A 21,126-nucleotide genomic window follows, 5' to 3' on the forward strand; every position below is an offset into this window, starting at 1 on the left:
ATTTTTAAAGAACTTAGAACACAATAAAATTATACTCATTCTTCACTAGATGAATAAAATTGGTTCCAAAATTTTTGCTCACAGGCAAAACTTTGTATAAGTGCCCATTAATTCCCATTATAAGTAATCAAAATCTGCAATGTTTCTATTGAGGGAAATGTAAACTCAGGAATACAGTTAGTAAGATTGATAACAGTGCTTGAAATTACTGTATATGACTGTAAACTCTACTATTACATAGTAAAATGCTTCATTCCTGAAGCAATGATAATTTTAAAACATAATTCTCACTAGAAATTTATACATATTGAATGGTAGTCATGGTTTCCATTGTTTGTTAAATATTTGTCTTTATCCTCAGGTAAAAAACATAATTTCCCAAAGATGATGACCTTTATGGTATCGTTGGTTGACTCCAAAATTACTCTGGAATCCACCACCCGAGGTTTCTTGTTTGAGTGCCAAATCCTTCATAGAATGCTGCCATCTTAAATCTTTGTAATGCTCTTGACTTCTGAGACTACTTCTGAATCACAGGCTTCAGTTTCACATCAGCTTCCCCCAAAAAGAAGCATGAAACCATTTGTCACTACTTTGAAGTCTAGAGCAAAATTTCTTCCGAGCTTTTGAAATGTATGTTCGAGAAGACATGCTCTTTGAAAAAGACCCATTTAATCAATACAGAAGATTTGCTTCAGTAAATAATCTGTTTTCCAATAACTATCAGGATTGCAACTGCAGTACCAGCCCTCACCATTTTGCCTGTGGTTGGTAGCTGCTGCTGATGTCATATGCCTTCAAATGGTGACCAGGTTCCAACCTCGTATAAGTAAAACCAGGGTGTATAAATGCATGGCTTATGAGTGAAAACTCACCCAGCAGCAGAGGCTTGTGATTTCAGCCATCGTTAATGACTTCAGATCTAGGGCAGGATCAGATGGTGCCTGCAGGTCAGCATTATGACTCTCAGTTCCTCTCATGCCCCAGTACTGGTTACAGAGCTTTGATTGATGAAATGTCAGATTAAATCAATTCCTGCCACATATTGATACTCAAAAGGCATCTGCCTGGAATTTAGCCTTCATAAAGTAGATAGGATTAGAAATAGTGTACAGTGACCTCTGTGCAAGATATTAGCAAGAAATTAAGTTTCCTGGAACCTCAGAAACACTTGCATTTCTGGAGTTCTGAGGTGAGCACTTCCTCTTCTTACAACTGCCTACAGTAAAAATCTTTTGTTGTTCATGGGAGTCAGCTCTTTGCTCTCCTAGCATTTCCACGCCTGTTCTGATGAATAAAAACCCCTGTATGATTTTGACTTTCAGAGTGAATGGTTAGGGGTTTCTTTGTTTGGTTTTTTGGGTTTTTTTTTTTTTTAGAGAGAGTGAGTGGGGGAGAAGGGCAGAGGGAGGGAGAGAGAGAAAGAGAAAGAATTAAACAGGCTCCACGCTCAGTACAGAGCCTGACTTGAGAGAGAGAGAGAGAGAGAAGGAGAGAGAGAATTAAGCAGGCTCCACGCTCAGTACAGAGCCCGACTTGGGGCTCAATCCCATGACCCTAGGATCATGACTTGAGCTGAAACTAAGAGTGGGACACTCAACCGAATGAGCCACACAGACGCCCCTAGTTTTGATTTCAAAAGCAAATTTCATTTGACATCCAACAAAACACATTTGTTATTCAGTTGGTTTGCAGAATCCTCTAAGAATTATTTATTCCAAACCTCTTGTTTTCTGAATGAAGAAATTGCCTCAGACACTCTGAGTCAAAGCTAATGTCCAAATTAGATGAGATCATCTACATTAAAGATCCATTTCTGAAGTCCTGTTGGTGCATTAGAATGGTGGCAAGCAGGTCTTCTGCTCAGAAGACATCTAAAAGTAGAGGAAGAGGGGTTTTTTATTGGCCTGACAAAGAGAAGGCATTTAGCTTTTAAGTTGGAGAAGCTCAAGTTGTATATCACTGCTACTTTGTTAATGAGTCCACAGTGTGCCAGGCTCCATATGGAACAATCCGGTGACATGGTCCTCACCTTAAGATGCGTATATTCAGCATTAAAGCAAGAGTATGGGGCACGTGACACTTCTATAAAGCAGGCATTGTATTGTCACCTAATCTGCTCATAGATGCCAAAGAAAGAGTCCTGTGGCAACAGGGGGAGAAGATCCCTAGGGTCTCAATCCCCAGAGAGCCTCTATTCCCTATTCCCAGTGTGGCAGCAATGAGAAAAGGAATTTAAAGAACTGGAATCAAACTTCTGCTCCAGGTCGAGTCAAGGATTTTTTCTAGTTAGAAAACAGTGTCCATACACCATTTTTTTTTTAACTGCTCTGCACACATTCTCTTAAGAGAGTCCCTGGTAAATTGTTGTAATGGTAATTACATGCTTGGGGCAGTTGACATCCACTGTTATTTTTCTGAAAGTGAGGAACGAGGGACAGGAGCAAGAGAGGAAGAGAGAGAGTTTTGAGATAATGAAATCCTTTTAATGACAGAGCCATGCCGTTAACCTAATTAAACTGTAAAGTGGTAAAAAAAAAAAAAAATCCAGGTACTAAATGGAAATGAAGAAATAAATCAGCTGAGACAGCAGCACTTCTGGGAAACCTTCTGAATTCCGAATACTCTGACATTGCGGTGTCCGATTCTCGTGGTTATCCTCTGGCCCCCCTCGGCCTTGTGCAGAGGTCTCTTAAACTGACCTGTCCAGTAAGGCTTGATTTATGATGTCCATATCAGGTCTCCAGCTCCCCTGGGGATGAGTGTTATGTAGCTCATGTATTTAAGAAGCCAGAGCAATCAGTGGGGTATGGTGGCAGATCACTGGCTACAGGGTCAGGAGAGCAGACCTCTCCTCATTCTGCTGCCAACCAGCTATGAGACCCTGGGCACTGTCGTTTGGATCACTTTACCATTTTTGTGCACCCATGGCTTCTGTATGCTTTTGTACCTGAAACGCTCTTAGAAGAATTGCCCTTGGGCTATTGGGGTCACTTTGCTCATAAGAGCAGAGAGCTGGAAGTCCTTGGGAGATTATATCCCATGGGGCAGCCCTTAGCCATTGACTGGCTGATAATGAGTCTAACAGCCCAGCTTTTGCAACTAATCAGGACAAACTCCCGAGGTGTAACTTACACTCCAGAGTTCCCTGTGGGATCAGGCAAAAGCTACTGCCTTGAGAACTTTGTCTGAAATAGTGCCCTTCCTTGGTTTCTTCCTCTTTTCCTGTCTTGCTTCCTTCACTTCCTGGTTGATTTCACTTGGGAGTGTTTCTTTAATAGATGCTGGGAATCCTTGCCTAAGAGCCTGCTTTGGATAATCATGTACCATAAAAGTACCAGACTCAGTTCCAACACCTAAAACTCAGAAGTGGTAGTGCCTATCCTCTCGAGTGTTATGAAAAGTCTGCACGGTGACAGGACTAAAGCGCTGGATAGGTTCACAAAGGGCTTCTTCCTAATTTCTTTCTATACCGTTGCCACCCACAACAGTGAGAGTGGACGGTGGCATCCTAGTGTGATGGAGCCCTTTCTTACCACAGCTCTACACCCCCGACTCCACCCAAGTTACTAGGCTCTGCACACTTTACTTTGATCTCTATCATTAATTTCCATTCTGACCTAGCTGTAATTAGCTAATCTTTTTCACTCGTAATCAAAGACAGATTATTTTATGCAACCAGCCCAGGGATTTTACTTTTATTCTCATTGGTGTACGTCTCCACAGAAAAGCACTCAGTTTACAGGTGAAGGACGTCTGTTGGATTAGTGGGTAGAAGAGAAAGTTAAAACACTTCAGAATCCACATCAACTCCATCACTGATTCACTATAGTCCTGACAAGTTCATTTGACATCTCACTATGTTCATTTCATCAGTGGCAGAACCATTAATATTTATAGACCGTCTGCGAGGTGCCTGGAATTATTCTAGGCACTGACTTCCTCTTGAAAAACAGAGGAAGTGTCTGTGATGTACCCACAGCAGTGGGTGAAGATTAATTAATGTAAATAAGTAATTGTCTGAATAATGCAGAGCACTCAGACACCTCGCAAATGGATACTGTGTAAATGTTACACTGGATGAGTAATAACAGCTAAGAGTTGATGGACAAATTTCCAGCAAATTTAAAGTCTCTGTCAACCAGTTAAGTGAACGAAAGTAAGCATTTTCTTGATAGTTTATAATTAATGCTCGTGTTTTTTCTGACTGCCTAGGTGGGGGAGAGAGACCGAGAAGTGAGCGGCCTGAACAGCAAGCTCTTGAGCCTGCAAGTTGACATCAAAAATCTGCATGATGTCTGCAAGAGACAGGGGAAGACCTTGCAGGAGAACCAACTCTGTGTGGAGGAGGCAATGATGAGTAGCAACCGCGTAAGGGATTCAGCAGCTACTACCCACCTCTGCTCCCTCAACTTCCACCTCTGCTTCCTTAGGCAGGAACAATAATGGAAAATTCTTCCACTAGTCGTTCAAGAGCATTTATTGAGCAGAATTAAATACATGCACTCTCTCACTGTCTTGCTCTCTCTCTCTCTCTCTCTCTCTCTCTCACACACACACACACACACACACACACACACACTAACACCCCATCCCTGCCATCAGAACTTTTTCATTTAGCTATCTCCAAGGTCATCTACATTTGAGGCCCTATCTTTTCCTTATCTGGCCTTTTACACCTGGATTTACAGCATCTGAGACCAAAAAAGACCTGAAAAGACCAAATCCTAATTATATAAGGAGAGTAGCATCTCCTAATGGATGTTAGACAAACTTCTAAGTCAACCATGAAAATAACAACTGTCCCACTCGCTTAGAGGTGTCAATGATCATCAGCACAGCAGGTGATCTTTATTGCCACATCTGCAGCTCTCTGCCTACAAGCTTTTCTTCTAGATGCAGGAACCCAATCACCAGAGAAGCTCAAATGTGGAATGGCTAATGCCCCCAAAAGCAGCCCTCAACCAACGACTGATGGGGAAATGGATAAATAATCTATGTCTCTTGGCCCTCAGTCATAGAATACTCCAGGCATGCTCTTTGCTCTGTCCTGGAGTTCCTCAATGGGATCCTGCACCAGCTACCCACAATGGTAACTAGCTTGATAACACCCCTTCCTTGTCTCATTTCTCCACCCACCTACCTGAATTCCCCAAGATCACTTCCCACATAAACTACTATTTAACACTCAGTCCCATGCCACAGAGCTTGCTTCTGGAGGTGTGCAAGCCAAGACACTCAGTAACACTTGTCCTGCACATGTATGAACAATGGCATGATCATCTTCCCCTGGCGTGATTATCTTTTTTGAACTAATACTTACCTGTAGGCTAGGCAGTTCACCAGCTGAGGCAACAATTAAGCCTAAGGTTTTCTCTTTTTGGAAACTCTAGTTCTAGGCTCTGTAAACCCATCTCTACATTTATCCCCAGAAGCTGGGAAGCCAGCTGGAAGATATTTTCCCATAGCTCTCTGAAAACTTTGGGTTTATAAGATGCCTTATTTGCAGTCTTCATATCTTTTCAGGGACTTGAGTCCTTGGCAAACATGAAGCAGCTACTGGTTGCATAGATCTGCTGCTAGACCCCCTAGTTAGCCTTTGCTGTGTAAGACTGTGTAAGACTCCACTGTCTTCTTCAATATTTGTGGTCTGGTCTCCCTTAATTGTGTCTATTAGACTTCTTTCAGGACTTACTACCTCTCTGTCAAAACCACAGATTTTTCCTCTACAAAGTCCTAAAAATGTTACCAACAAAGCAATTCCACCTTATCCTACTGAGCGTTACTGTCCTTTCTCCAGGAGGTCACAAACATAGAAAAATCCATTGGTTTTCCTAAATGGATCTCAGGAAGAATATTATCATAATTTACTTCTTTCTAAATATTAACATTTTTTGATATTCTCACCATTGCTGTCACAAGTTTATTTATTCCCCTAGTCAGGGATAGCCATGTGGCTTATAAATGTACCTAGCAACTTGGAAGGAGAAAGGTATTAAATCGCATTTTATTATTCTAATTGCCCAGAAGAAGGTCTAACAGCTTGAAATAAGCTTTAAAACAGGCTCTCTTTTTTTCCTAGCACTTAGTGCAGAATTTAAATTGGAGACTGCGCATACAAATACACAATTAGATGTAGACTTATACTCATCCACTCAGAAAATCCCTGCAAGATCTGCCTTCTACAAGGAAATGTAATATGGGAACAGAGGGGAAAACCCAAGACTTTCTGAAATTTTTGACTACTATCTAACAAAGATCTGGAGAAATAAACCAGAGGTCATAATTAAAAACTAGAATTAGGAGACAAAATTAAAATACTACATCAGATATGAACATGTAACTACAGGGATGGCAGGCAGGGGGTGGGTAACCTAATAAATCAAGAATATGTCATGCTCCAAAACCCAGGAACAGAGATAGCTAAAGCAAATGAGGTACCGAGGGTACAAATGTTATAGGGCACTCACCCTCAGGTGCCAACCTGGAGACTGAATGCCTTCTTAAAATCTGCACTTGCCTCACTGTAGTCCTGAACCTGCCCAGGAACCTTTCAATTAACGTGAAAGGAGAAAAGAACAACAGAGATATCATAATAAAAGAATGATCAAATTAGAAAAAGAAAGGTCTTTCTTTGCAATTTCCCAGGCCCCTTTGGCCCCGGTGGTGGCCTGGGGAGAACACCCTGATTTTCAGTAGAGCTTAGATTATCAAACTCATCTTTGAAGTGGACATAGGACACTATTCTTAGCATAAAACTGGGCAAGAAATTTGATTTCTGAAAATAAAAGTAACCAGTTGAATACAGGTTAATACATCCTTGATGGAAATTATGGCACAGAAATATGACTGACATTGAGTCATTGGGAATGAAAAACAATTTTTTATGTGGAACTGCTAAATGCCTTGTGGAATCTGGGATTGGATCCTCGAACAGAAAAAAAAATTAGTGGGAAAACAGATAAAATCCGAAAAAAGTATGTAGTTTAATAGTAATATACCAATGTTAATTTTTTAGCTGGACAAATGTACTATAGTTATGTAAAATGTTAGTGTTAGGAGAAGACGGGTAAAGAGCATATGGGAATTCTATATACTACTTTTGCAATTTTTCTGTACATCTAAAACTATTCCAAAATAAAGAGGTTTTTTTCTTTAAAGGGAATCTCTGATAAGCAGAGATCATTGATAAGAAAAATGTCTGAACCATGAAGATGTATCCAAAAGAAATGCATGTCACTTAAACACACAGTTTTACACTCTACCAATACAAGAAAGTACAAGAAATGTAACTTGTAGAAGATATGAAAAGTAACAGACAAACTAATCTAGTGATAAAAGGCTAAACTAGAGTTACAGAGAAAATACCTCGCTTAACACCTCTAAAATAAAGAAGTTCATGACAATGACTGGGGAAAGATGAGAGTTTCAGTTCTTAAATGAAGGGGAAAAGGCAGCAGGGATCCAGTTATCAGAGCAATGCCAACCTGAGACAGAAGAGAGTGCAAACTAGAATAGGGAATAAAATGGTTAAAAAGTATTTTGAAAAGCCGGCTTTAGGCAAATCAGCAGGACCTGATGACATACTTTGAAGAGTACTTAAGGAATTGGCAGGTGTTATTACATAGCTGCTAGCGATTATTTTTGAGAACTCAAGAGGATAAAGAAAGTCCCTGTAGACTGAAAAAGGGTAAATGAAGTGCTCATCTTTTTAAAAAGGGAAAAAGGACAATCCTGGTAATTATAGACCTGTCAGCTTAACTTCAATATCAGGGAAAATATAGAACTTAACATCAATCAATTAGCATCAACTTGAAAAGCACAAAGTATTGGGTAGAAACCAAAGTGACTTCTCAAAAGGCAAATCATGCCAGGCCAATTAATTTCCTTCTGTGATCAAGTAGCCACATAGGCAAGGAAAGAGCAATAGCTATAATCTCTTTGACCATAAGTAGGGCTGAGAAATTGACTAAATATGGCAACAGGTTCCTACAGGTGGCCAGTGCTCTCCATCTTTTAAAACACCTGAGGCCTGGATAGAAATCTGTCTGAGAAACATGGTGGACCTGACAGCCTTCTGGAACCATTCAACTCTGAATGGTAACTTCAAGAACTAATCTTACTTCCAGAAGATTACTTCCAATTTGCTTATTTTCTCCAAATCTCAGTTTAAAGGTCAAAGCAGAATCTCATAAAATATCTATGTCTTCACTAGAAAGAAAACTTAAAAAAAAAAAAGAAGACAAGAGGCAGTAGAAAATGCACTGATGCCTTTCTCATACTGCTCTTTGGCACATCTGTAAGTGAAATGCAGACTTAATCCATAACATGTCATTTTCTATTAATTTAGAATTAAGACAAAATAATCTTTTGAATACTTAAGAATAAATAAGTAGAAATTTAATAGGTCTCAAACAATTCCAGGCATTTCTCCAAGACTTTTAAATTTGACCTCTAAACACATTGGTATCTATAGTGTACAAATGTTTAAAATTCTCATCAAGGAAACTCTAGTTTCTCTGCAGATATGGGCAGTTCTTTGGATCTTCAAAACCAGACAAATTTGGCCAGGCATTATGTTTGCCCTGTACTGGAAGATTTGAACAAACTCTCATCATCTGGTTGGCCTATCATGTTACCTCAAACCAAAATTAAACCCAGAAGACTCAACATGACCTCTGGGGAAGAGAAATTGGAACTAACAGTTCACCAGTATCACTAACAGTTTGCTGAGCTTTATACACATAGGAAATGACATTCTTTATCTACAGGAGGCTTTCAAGCCACAGAACAATTATGAACACACCTAAGATTAGATGATGTACCACGTTCTAGGAGGGGAAACCCTAAAGAAAAAGTTTGACTTTAAAAAAAAATGAACAAAGAGCATTTCTTTCATTCTTTTGTGTGATGAAGAGAAAATAGGGACATGGAAATAAGGGGAAACTAAGAAAGAATGAACAGTGAAGAGAGCACAGTTTGTTTTCAACTGGGTCATATATATCCATCACTAGAGAGGCAGGTCCAAATCAACAGTTACACACAAGTACTGGAGGGACCAGGAACCCAGTTTTTATAATTTTCAGAGATCAAATCAACTTCAACAAAGCCAAGAAAGACTGAATTTGGGAAAAATTTGATAAGGATTTTGTTGGTTATCTGCTTCACTAAAATAAGCCCTCTGAATTAACCCTACCCCAGGATGTTCACCCCCTTGTTTTGGCTCTAGCCACATTTAATATTTATTCTTGACCATGTCTTTTTCCAAGTAGCTTTCCACCCCCAGCTTACCTGCAGAGACAGAAGACTTCGGCAGTTGAGAACATCCCCCTATACATGTATGTGTGCATGCACACACACCCACATACCACTCCCAAGTCCCTTCTCTTTGAACCTCATTCATCGATGAGTTCTGAGAATAGCAACATTTAAAAAAAATTTTTTTAATGTTTATTTATTGGGGGTTGGGGAGGGGACAGAGGGGCAGAGAGAGAGGGAGACCCGGAATCCGAAGCAGGCTCCAGGCTCTGAGCTATCAGCACAGAACCCATTGCAGGCCCCAAACCCACGAACCATGAGATTATGACCTGAGCCGAAGTCGGATGCTTAACCGACTGAGCCACCCAGGCACCCCAAGAATAGCAACATTCTTATTTTGAAAAGAATGAGAACACTTAACTAAAAATATTCCATCTAAATGTTGGCAATTATAGCTGCACAGAGTAAATACAAAATTCTGCTTTGTTTGGCCTAAGAAAGAAGTCATCATTAACTTCCCTTCAGCCACATACACCAGATATTCAGGCCAAAAGTTTGGCTTGTCTTTGTCTAGGATTTCTTTTGCTGGTGACCACAATGGTCCATTTTCAGCCTTCTCATTCAGAATGAACTGACACAATTAGCTTTTGTCTTTCTCCTTTTGAGCTGGGCCGAGCTTCCCTTCTCTTACCTGAGCCACCCCACTCACTCTCACTAGAGAAAGTTTTCCCTCTTTTCAGTCCCAGTTCTCACAAAATTAATCTCATTAAACTTCAGTCTCTCCAGTTACTCAGACCAAAACCTTGGAGTCGATTTGCCTTGGATGATCATCATCTCCGACCATCCAACACAGCAACCAATCCTATGGAATCTATTTTCAAAACATATTTACAATCCAGCCATTTCTCCCAACTTCCACCTTGGTCCATGCCACCGTCCCTTCTTGCCTGGATTCTTGTAGCAGCCTCTTTGCTGGTCTCTCTGCTTCAGTCTTTGCCTCCCTACAGTTGATTTTCAGTAGAATGGGCAGTGTGTAACATCTGGGCCTTTGTAACATCTAAAGGATATCATTTCACTTGTCTGTTCAGTACCTTCCAATGACCTTTTATCTCACTGAAAGGAAAAGTTAAAGTTTTTAGAATGGACTATGTGGCCCTGAAAGGACCTCACCTCTCTTTCTTTCTCACCTCATCTGGTACCACTCTCCCCCATTCTCTGCTCCAGCCAGAACAAAGTGATTCCTCAGACACCACTAGGCACCTCCCACCTCCAAGCCCTAGCCCAAGCCGTTATCTCTCCCTGGAATGTTCCTGCTGTAGATTCCCACCAGGCTCTTTCCCTGCCTCCTTCAAATCTTAGCTCAAATACCACCTTCTCAATTTGGTCCTCCGTTAAAATTCTTAATTCAAAATTACAGTTCCCTCCATGCAAGCATTCTTCATCCCTCTCCCCTGCTTTACTCTCTTCCATAGCACTTTTTCCTTTTAATACACTACATTATTTACTTACTTAATTTGCTGACTCCCCCCTCCCCACTAGATGAAAAATGCATGAAGGCAGGTATTCTGTTTTATATGCTTCTATATCCCCAATATCTGGTACCGTGCTTGACACATAGTAGGTACACCATAATGTTTGCTAAACAAATTAAAGGAAAATACCACATCTGCAGATGGCTACTATGTTAATGCTCATAGCGGCATTATTCAGGATAGCCAAAAGCTGAAACAATCCAAATATCTATCAACTGGTGAACAGATAAACAAAATATGGTATATTCATACTATTCAGCAATAAAAAAAAAAGAACAAAATACTGATTCTTTCTATAGCCTGGATGAACCTCAAAAACATTATGCTAAGTGAAAGAAGACAGACACAAAAGATGACGTACAATTCCATTTATATGAAATGTCTAGAAAGGGCAAATCCATAGAGGCAGAAAGCAGATTAGTGGTTGCCTGGAGCTGGGGTAGGAACAGGAGTGACAAATGGGCATGAGAGAATTTTCTGAGGTGATGGAGATGTTCTAAAACCAGATTGTAAAATGGTTGCACAACTATATAAATTTTCAACAAGTCATTGAACTGTACACTTACAATGGTTGAATTTTATGATATATAAAGTATACTTCAATAACACTGTAAAAAATGTTAATTTTTTAAAAATTTGAAAGTACTCTGTTAATTAGCCCGAGACCACAAGCTCACATTTTTGGGAGCCAATGATGTTGTCTGTTCTCTGTTTTACTTCCTACTTTCCTTTAATACCTAACTGTGTATAAATCTCTATGTCCTATAGAAGCAGACATGGCCCCTGGCCTCCAGGAGTTTATAATCTAATTAGAAGTTAAGATATACAGAGGTCACTGCAATGCAAGGTGGAATGTGAAATGCCATATTAAAGACATGCCAGTAAAGTGTATGGTGTTGGTGCAAAGGCAACTTTGCAGGGAAAACAAGGAAAGCAAGAATCGGACAGTTTTAAAGAATGAATAGGAGGATAATAAGCAGAAATGGGAGTTAAGGAATGCCCATGGGCCACCCTCTTCATCCACCTCTCTTTCATATGTCATCAAGGATGTTGGGCAAGCAAATATAGAAACTTGAGTGCAAAGACCTCAACTCTACTGTAATAAATACCTCAGGGATACATCCTACCAGCAGTATACCTGATACAAAGCAGGTGCTCAATGTATGTTTATTGAATGAATGAGTAAAAACATAAGATGGGTCTATAGCAGCTTTTCATGTTGACTGTGGATTAGCAGGAAGAGATCTCTCTCTCTCTCTCTCTCTCTCTCTCTCTCTCTCTCTATCTCTATTTCTCTCTGTGTGTGTCTCTCTCCCTGTCTGTGTCTCTCACACACATACATACACACACACACTCAGCATCTACAGGGTCACATCTTCCTTCAGGAGGAGACAACAGAGTCTGTGCCCAGATGTCCCTGAATGATAGCTCTGCCTCCCATTTCCCAGCATTCCAAAAAGCTGTTTCCCCAAGAGTTTACCTTTTTTTTTTTTTTAACGTTTATTTATTTTTGAGACAGAGAGACAGAGCATGAACGGGGGAGGGTCAGAGAGAGGGAGACACAGAATCTGAAACAGGCTCCAGGCTCTGAGCTCTCAGCACAGAGCCCGACGCCGGACTGTGAGATCATGACCTGAGCCGAAGTCGGCCACTTAACCGACTGAGCCACCCAGGCGCCCCGAGTTTGCCTTTTTATCTGAGCATTTTTAATAATCGAGTTCAGTCCAAGAACACTGACCAGAAATTCACTACATTCTAGGTCAGTTAGGTTATTTTTAAATTGAAGACCAAACAAACAAACAAACAAACCCATATTAACATGTGTATCTTTATACTACTTTCTAGATTCTTTAGCTGTATGTTTTTTTCTTCTGGCCCAAATAATACGCCTGGTAGATCCAAATAGTAAGAAAGACCTAGGTTTTTTTTTTCTTTCAAATCCTCCTTACAGGATGGAAATATAAAATGATTTTTCATTGTGAATACAGTGAAGTGTTTAGTAAGTGTTCTGTGGATGAAAGGATGACTATAGATGGATGTGAATTGTTGGACAAGTGAAAAAAATCAAAGAATGAATGCAAACTGAGCGACAACCTAAAGTTCTTTCCATATATTTGATCTCAATTGCAGAATAAGAAGCAAGTGCTAGCATTCAAGGAGCCGCGGATGGAGTTTGAGCCCAGTAAGCAGTGCCATCTGAGGCAACTCCAACAACTCAAGAAAAAATTGCTTGCTCTCCAGCAAGAACTGGAGTTTCGCACAGAAGAGCTACAGACTTCTTACTGTTCCCTCCTACAGTATCAGTCCGTCCTAGAAAAGCAGACTTCTGACCTGGTTCTTCTCCACCATCACTGCAAACTAAAAGAAGATGAGGTATACATAGAATAACTATGGAAATGTCTCCTTGCCCATGTACCTACAGAAATCAGGTCGTACCTACTAGAAAACAGACAGTGGGCTTACAGAGAACTTCCCAATATCCTGAGCAGGTTTTATCAATGTTCCCTCTTTAATTCTCATTCTTTTTGAAACCAAACAGAGGGAACTAAACAGAATGGCATAAATGAGAGCTCCACTAACGATACATGTGGGGCACACGGTGTGTGTATGTGTGGTGTGCATATAGGTCCATCATTTCCATCCTATTACCATTGCAATTTAAATGCAAAAGACTCTAGGTCTCTGAGGGTTATAAAAAAGAGGCATAAAATCCATTAAATGAACCATTTTTAGAAAAATCAGATTTTGATAATATATAAATTTTTAGCACTTTGATAGTTGATAAGATAACCAGACATTGAGTCTGAGTCAATCACTGAGAGTACCAGATTGGTCATTTTTTCAGACTGGAGTTTTAGATCATAGAGACTTAAGTATATTCTGTACATTCATTTCTATTCATGTGCCAGGATAGTATTTTTTAAACCAGAAAGAGCATCCTTGTGGAATCCCGAGTCAATTCCAAAGACCAAAACTATAGAATTTAAGCCAGTTAAGCAGTGGTAGCACTAGCAGCAGTAAAAACTACAGGTTCTGTGTAATGAGACAGGCAGCCTCCCCTGGTATTTTCTTCCTTTGCCTTTTGAGATAAAATTCCAGAGACTCTCTAGGATAGTGCTAAGATGGCTGGAGGTGGATGGTCTAGGACTATTTCGGGAACTGCAATTCTAGGGTCCTATCTTTTGGGTCCACCATCATCAGCTCCAGACTTCCATTTTTTAGGTCTCCTAAGATGGCTGCTGGAGCTCCAAACTTCACATCCTGTGATGGGGGCAAATAATCAGGATGGGGGCAAGGGAGGAGGAGGAGAGGAAAAGACACTCTTCTCTTTTAAGGACACCTTCCAGAAGCCCCACACAACACTTTCATTTATGCATCATGGGCCAGAGTTAGTCATATGGCTACAGCTAGTTTCTAGAAAGCCAAGGAAATGTATTTTAGTGAGGTGCACTGCCATCCCAAATGAAGTCAAGTTTCAACTATGAAGGAGGAGGGGGAGAGTTGATGTGGGATCTGGCAAGTAGCAGTCACTGACAAAGATCTCACACAAGGAAAGCATTGGAAAAAATTACTCTCAACATTCTGCCAAGTTTCCTCAATACTTTGTTACTCAGTAGCATTAAACTTTGTGGAAGGTTGTGTTTCCCAACAGAGAGTCTACGACAAGGAAATGAATGGAAGTAGTTTATTCAGGAGGTGATCCCGGAGAGAGAGTGGGGAAGTGAGTCAAAGAAAGGCAGGAAGCCCATAAAGAAAATCACAAGACCCCTGCTGTGGGCACCTGGGGTTCATGCCCTCTGGAGAACCCTGGGAGAAAGTGTAGAACAGGGTGATCCCATGCCAACCCACCCAGTCAGTGGTTGAAGGATGCACCTGAGGCTTTTAACTCCCCAGTACTTGTAACCTGCCTTGTCTTTCTCCTCTGCTTGAGTGGGCTCCTGAGGCCAGAGCATCCCTCAGGCAATGAGTTGAAGATGTTTGTGGTTGGAATGCATTTAGCATGCAAAGGAATGGTGAGTGCCAAGGGGATGTGAGCAAGTCACTGACAGCTTCGGTTATAGACATTTGAACATAAATATTCCTTTCCTCTTTCCCTTATCTAATAAACATCTCAAACTAAGTGACCTTTTCCTAAGAGGAACTTCAAATGGCAATAAATAGCTTAGACTTACAGAATGCGTTCTATCCAGTTTCTACACTGAACTATTTGAACCAAGATGAAACATTCCTTGATGACCCTCCCGCTCTTTTCTCCTTCAATACATATAACTCTAGCCATACAACCTAGCACACTCAACTCTAGACAGTTGTTTGCTAGTTATAAATCACATATTCCCCCAAATTATCCCCTCAACATATCCCCTCAACACCCAAGACATTGCTTATGAGCACTCAATAAATACCTGTCAGTTGTTTGACTAATTAACTGATTAGGAAGGAAAGGAATCTAGATAAGAATTGTGCAAGTCCCAGAGGAATTTGGGATTGTTCCCCCATGGTCTCTCAGGAACTTTGCTGTGTGCATGAGGGGCTCCACTTTTTCTAAATTGATCTCTAGAGAATACCTGGGAAGGAAAGAATACTGGCATTTCAAGCCCTTAAAAAAATGGAGCTATAGAAATGCATTCATATTAATCAACTGACAAGTTGTTATTGAGTTTTTACTACATGCCAGGCAGAATGGGAAATAGAAAATGGCCCCTGCCTTTAAGAAGTTTACCATCCAAATAGGACCATCTTTTTTTTTTATTTCTAATCATTAACATTCTGATATTGTATATCATAGCTTTTAAATCTGTGCTGGGCCTATTCTGAACATCTGGGCTTCTAGTTAAGACATAAGACTCCTCTGCGTGGGGTCTGATACCCGTGCTCTTTCCTCATGAGATGCCTCCATGAGTTCAGTGTGGTTTCATTCCTACACCAACAGGTGATTATCTATGAGGAGGAAATGGGAAATCATAATGAGAACACAGGGGAGAAGCTCCATTTGGCACAGGAGCAACTTGCTTTGGCCGAGGACAAGATCATCTCCCTAGAAAGGAGCCTAAACCTCTACAGGGATAAATACCAGACTTCCCTAAGCAACGTTGAGTTACTGGAGTGCCAAGTGAAGATGTTGGAGGGGGAGCTCAGCGGGATCGTCAGTCAGGTAGGACTCACCCCAGACCACTCAGACCAGGCACTCCAGCAAGTGGACGTGCTTCCTGGTTGTCCCTGCTAACAGTCCCTGCTTCCTCTGAGGGAAACCCAAACCTTCAACCAGATGTCGTTCCCTCCCTTCAGTGTTGGAGCCCTCAGCTTTCAATTTCCAGCCTTTACATCTCCTTTAAGATTCCTCCCTAGGAATTTTGAAGCTCCTTAATTAATATAAAGATGCAGCATTTCTAATAACTGGACTCTCAAATCTTCCATGTTCTCATGGGGGGGTTCTGGCTGGGGGGCTCATGTAGGTCACAGGACTCATGCATACCATACCTCAGGGTCAAACGGGGAGAAACCCATAAAAGATAACAAAGAAGAGCCAAAATGCCTGAATCCCCTTTTTTTTCCTTTAATTGCTTTTTTTAATTACACAAGTAATACAACAATGTAGGCTCTCTAGACAGAATTACAGAGATTAAACTTGAAAGCCTGCCTTCAGCCTCCTCTACCCCACCCCCCCTCCTCCCCTTAGGTAATCATTTGAAAAATCTGTTGGGAATCTTCCTCAGTCTTTTGTTATACAGTTACATATATAAATGGTTAGGATTTTCTTTTTATATAAATGGGTCATTTCATAAATGTGGTTCTCCACCTTGCCTTTTAAATGTAGATCTTGACAATTTCCATTTCCTTGTATTCTATGGTATGACTATACCATCTACTGACCTATTTTGTCTATTACAAACAAGCTATAATGAACATCCTTATTCCTATGGGATAATTTCCTGAAGTAGGATTGCTGAGTCAAAGGATATGCTTATTTTTAATGTTTAAAGATACTTCTAAATTGAATGTCAAAAAGGTTCTCCCAGTTTACACCTTTACCAACAATAATAAAGGGAGCTTACTTCCTCTCACTCCCATGGTTATGTTTTCAGTCTTTTTACATTTTGCTAACCTGATGCATGGGGAAAAAAAAGTGTTTCATTACAGTTTTCATTTCCTTTAATTCTAACAGTTGCAGGTTGGGCTCCCCACCAAGCAGACTCTGAGACAAATTGGCAAGCAGTACATTTTGGTAGGGAGATCCCTGGGTATCAGCACCTGTGACAGGAAGGAGAAGGAAACAAGGTTGAGCAGGGGGAGAAGCTGAGCTGTGATGCAGTCCCAACAAAGGCCTTAGCCAACCCTGTGGGGAGCTCTGGGGCTGAACAGACCTTCAAAAGGGGCCCAAATTGGGGGAAAGGAGCTAACCGTCTAGCTCCATGTTGATCAGTTTTGAGTGTGAGCTGCCCCTAGGAAGAGGCATGACTTTGGGCAAAGCAGTTTTCTTCAGCCCAGGCAATCCCCAAAAAGGGCTGACAACTGAGGGCTGTCTCAGGGCAGACCTCCCAGCCCGGGAGGCACATCACAGTGCCCACACCTCCATGCTGACAAATATTGAGCACTGCTCATGAGTGTATCGGTCATATGGATATCTGTTTGATGAATTACTTATTTAAATCCTTAAACTATTTTTTAATTGGGTATTTAGTCTTCTGTGTATCAACTTACAGGAACTTCTTAATATACTACGTGTAATAGTGCTGTATTACATATGTGACAAATACCTTCTCCCAGTTTGTACCTTTTCATTTTACTTTACTAATGGTATTTGTCACTATATAGAAATTTTTTTTATTGTTTTAAAAAAAATTTTTAGTGTTTTTATTTATTTTTGAAGGAGAGAGAGCATGAGCAGAGGAGGAGCAGAGAGAGAGGGAGACATAGAATTTGAAGCAGGCTCCAGGCTCTAAGCTGTCAACACAGAACCTGATGCGGGACTTGAACTCACGAACTGTGAGATCATGACCTGAGCCGAAGTCGGACGCTTAACTGACTGAGCCACCCAGGCACGCCACTATACAGAAATTTTAAATTTTTATGGAGTTAAATCTCTGAGGCCTCCTTGATAGATTCGAGGTTTGATTTCATGCTTAGGAAGACCTTCTCTACCCCCAAGATCATAAAAGTTTACCTCATTTTCTTTTTAGCACTTTTGTAGATTTGTACTTCCATGTTTTTATCTTTAGTCTATTTGGAATTGATATAGATGGATAGAGAGAGAGAGAGAGAATCTACATATATAGGTAGATAGATAAATATAGATATACATAATTTTGTGTTTTCCAAGAGGGGTCTCCAGCTGTCCCAACTTGATTTGTTGAACCTCTTTCCCATTACTCTGAAGTGCCAACTCAGTATATATACCGATGTATATATATGTATATACATAAAATATCCCTGGAAGGATACCCCCCAAAATTGGTAACACAGACTGTCATAGAAGAAGAGAACTGGGTCATGGAGGGTCAAGATGGAAGACTAACTTTTCAGTGTATCCTCTTATGAACTGTTTGAAGTTTTCACCACGTGTATGCACTGGTTAATTTTTTTCTTTAACTTAGGGAGATATGATTCACATATATGAACATGAACTTTTAGAATATAGAGCAAAGAGATTTTCCGTGCTTCTGTTATTCTGAAGTTAACTCGAATATCATGAACAAAACCAACCCATTATTTCTAAATATCCCAGGACCCTGAGAATAAGGGTGACCATTCAAAGGTGCGTATATATACTTCTTCCTGCATGATTCAAGAGCATCAGGAGACCCTGAAACGACTGTCTGAAGTCTGGCAAAAGGTCTCTGAACAGGATGATCTAATCCAGGAACTTCGAAATAAACTAGCCTGCAGTAATGCTTTGGTAAGTGACTTCTAGAACATTTTTCTGAGACACCAAAAATAATGCCATGAAGAAAGAAAGGAGGGGAAAAGTGTCACCTAAAGTAATCTCTTTCCCCAAGACTCCTCAAATATCTTAATTATACTTGCCCCCACCTTTTGTTCATATTCTCCATGGATGCATCCCCTGAACCCACACTAAGTTCAAGATTCTAAAGAGACTTAAAATCTCTCACACAGCAACCTAAGTGTTCATCAATAGGGAAATGGTTGAAGAAATTTTTTTAAAATGGTTAAAGAGATAACCATACTGTAGAGTAATATGCAGCCAAGAAAAAGTATTAAGTAGATCTGTAAGGACTGTGTAGAAGGATGTTTGTGATATATTGTTGAGAAAGGTTGCAAAATACTATGAGTAGTTCAGTTCCACTTTTGTTTTTTAAACTCTTTGATCATATTATGGAAGTACGTACAGTAAATTGCCCATAGTACCCACTGCCCCCTAGTGGAAGGGAGAGAAGGGAGACTAAATGGAGAGGAGATTTCACTTATTTTTGATGATTTGGGTTTTGTTTGAATTATTTTCAACCAACAAGAACAAAATTTTCATGCTTTTTAAATTTTTTTTAAAGTACATACACATCCACCCACTGCGTAAGAAACTTCCTTCTTTAATTCTTGAACTTTGAATCCTGTCCTCTGATACATCAGGTATGTTTTTCCATCACAGTTTTTAAAGAACCTTCTGCCTCATAAACTAGACCACACAGAGGTTCAGGAGGGAGTCCAAAATGTGGCCACTGACAGACGTGAGACAAACCACTGCCTATGCCTTACTGAACCTTGATGTAAGATTGAGAACCTAATTCTTTCTCTGAACTAAGCTCACAGGAAGTGTGTGATAACTTGTATAATATTACAATGAACTTAGGCTGAAAAAAGGAACACCCTGCAAAATTAGTCTAGTAATAATCACATTCTGTTGATCACCCAGCATGACTGACCTATACTTATACGCAGGTTCTGGAGCGTGAAGAGGCTTTGATAAAATTACAAGCAGATTTTGCTTCCTATACAGCCACACACAGACATCCTCCTAGCTCCTCAGAAGATTGTGAAGACATTAAAAAGGTAGGCAAACTTTTGCTTATTTGTGCCTGGGGTGTCGAATGTAGTTGAGTTTGATTCTGGGTTTTCTTGTTTATTTTTCATTTCTGTATTTGTGTGACCTTGGTTGGCCCTGTCACAAAGATACTGTATGTAATGTATGCCAAGTCCCAACGAATGTGTCTGGCAGTATTCAATTTTGTGGCTGAATTTTGGAATTGCACCTGCTTCTTAACCCCCTTTCAACAGTACTCCTAAATAAGACAGAGACTCCTCTTGGCTTGCTAGGTTCAAAAGGACCATCCAGCTTTCTAGTTTCTGGTTGGAGTTGAAGAACACCAAATTTAGGGAAGATTATCTATTCACAATCAGTCCTTTTTTTCAAAAACTCATTATTTTCAAAATTCAAAGCCATCTCAAAAATTGTTTCTAACAGTGAATAAGCATTTAAACCATGTAAACAAATAGCAAGATTTGACCAACTAGTAGCCAAAGCTAGGTTCAGTGCTCTCCTAGGTGAGATCTTTTTTTTTAAGTTTTTTTTTTTTTTGATGTTTATTTATTTTGAGAGAGAGAGAGAGATAATAAGGGAAGGACAGAGAGAGGGGGAGAGAGAGAATCCCAAGCAGGCTCTGAACTGTTAGACCAGACATGTCATGACCTGAGCCAAAACCCGAGAGTCAGATGTTTAACCAACTGAGCCGCCCAGGTGCCCCTTAAGTTTTTATTTTCATTCCGGTTAGTTAACACACAACATTATATTAATTTCAAGTATACAATACAGTGATTCAATAATTCTGTACATCAGTTGGTGCTTATCATGACAAGTGCACTCCTTAATCCCCATCACCTATTTATTAACCCACTCCCTCACCCACCTCCCCTCTTCAGTTTGTACTCTATAATTAAGAATCTGTTTTTTGATTCTCTTTATCTCTATCTCTATCTCTTTTCCCCTTTGCTTATTTGTCTTGTTTCTTAAATTCCAAATATGAGTGAAATCATGGCATTTGTCTTTCTCTGACCGACATATTTTGCTTAGCATTATACCCTCTCGTTCTATCCATGTCGTTGCAACTGGCAAGATTTCATTCTTTTTTGTGGTTGAATAATATTCCATTGTATATGGAATATACCATATCTTCTTTATCCATTCGTCAGTTGATGGTCATTTGGGCTGCTTCCGTATCTCAGCTAATTGTAAATAGTGCTGCTATAAACATAGGAGTGCATGTATCCCTTTGAATTACTCTCCTTGTATTCTTTGGGTAAATACCCAGTAGTGCAATTGCTGGATCATAAGACAGTTCTATTTTTTTTTTAATTTTTTTTTTTAACATTTATTTATTTTTGAGAC

At 40.1% G+C, this 21,126-nt stretch overlaps 1 protein-coding gene across 3 annotated transcripts in view; it reads left to right on the forward strand.

The window, feature by feature from the left end:
- Positions 1-21,126, forward strand: part of PMFBP1 (polyamine modulated factor 1 binding protein 1) — a 46,121-nt gene that overhangs the window by 2,009 nt on the left and 22,986 nt on the right. For all 3 annotated transcript variants that reach the window (XM_042970564.1, XM_007074940.2, XM_042970565.1), the window contains exons 3-7: positions 4,216-4,371; positions 12,921-13,163; positions 15,721-15,942; positions 18,514-18,684; positions 19,683-19,793. In XM_042970564.1, coding sequence (XP_042826498.1) covers positions 4,216-4,371; positions 12,921-13,163; positions 15,721-15,942; positions 18,514-18,684; positions 19,683-19,793 — 903 coding nt within the window. The remainder of the gene's footprint in view (positions 1-4,215; positions 4,372-12,920; positions 13,164-15,720; positions 15,943-18,513; positions 18,685-19,682; positions 19,794-21,126) is intronic.

This window comes from Panthera tigris, chromosome E2 (genome assembly GCF_018350195.1).
Source record: "Panthera tigris isolate Pti1 chromosome E2, P.tigris_Pti1_mat1.1, whole genome shotgun sequence".
NCBI classification, from domain to species: domain Eukaryota; kingdom Metazoa; phylum Chordata; class Mammalia; order Carnivora; family Felidae; genus Panthera; species Panthera tigris.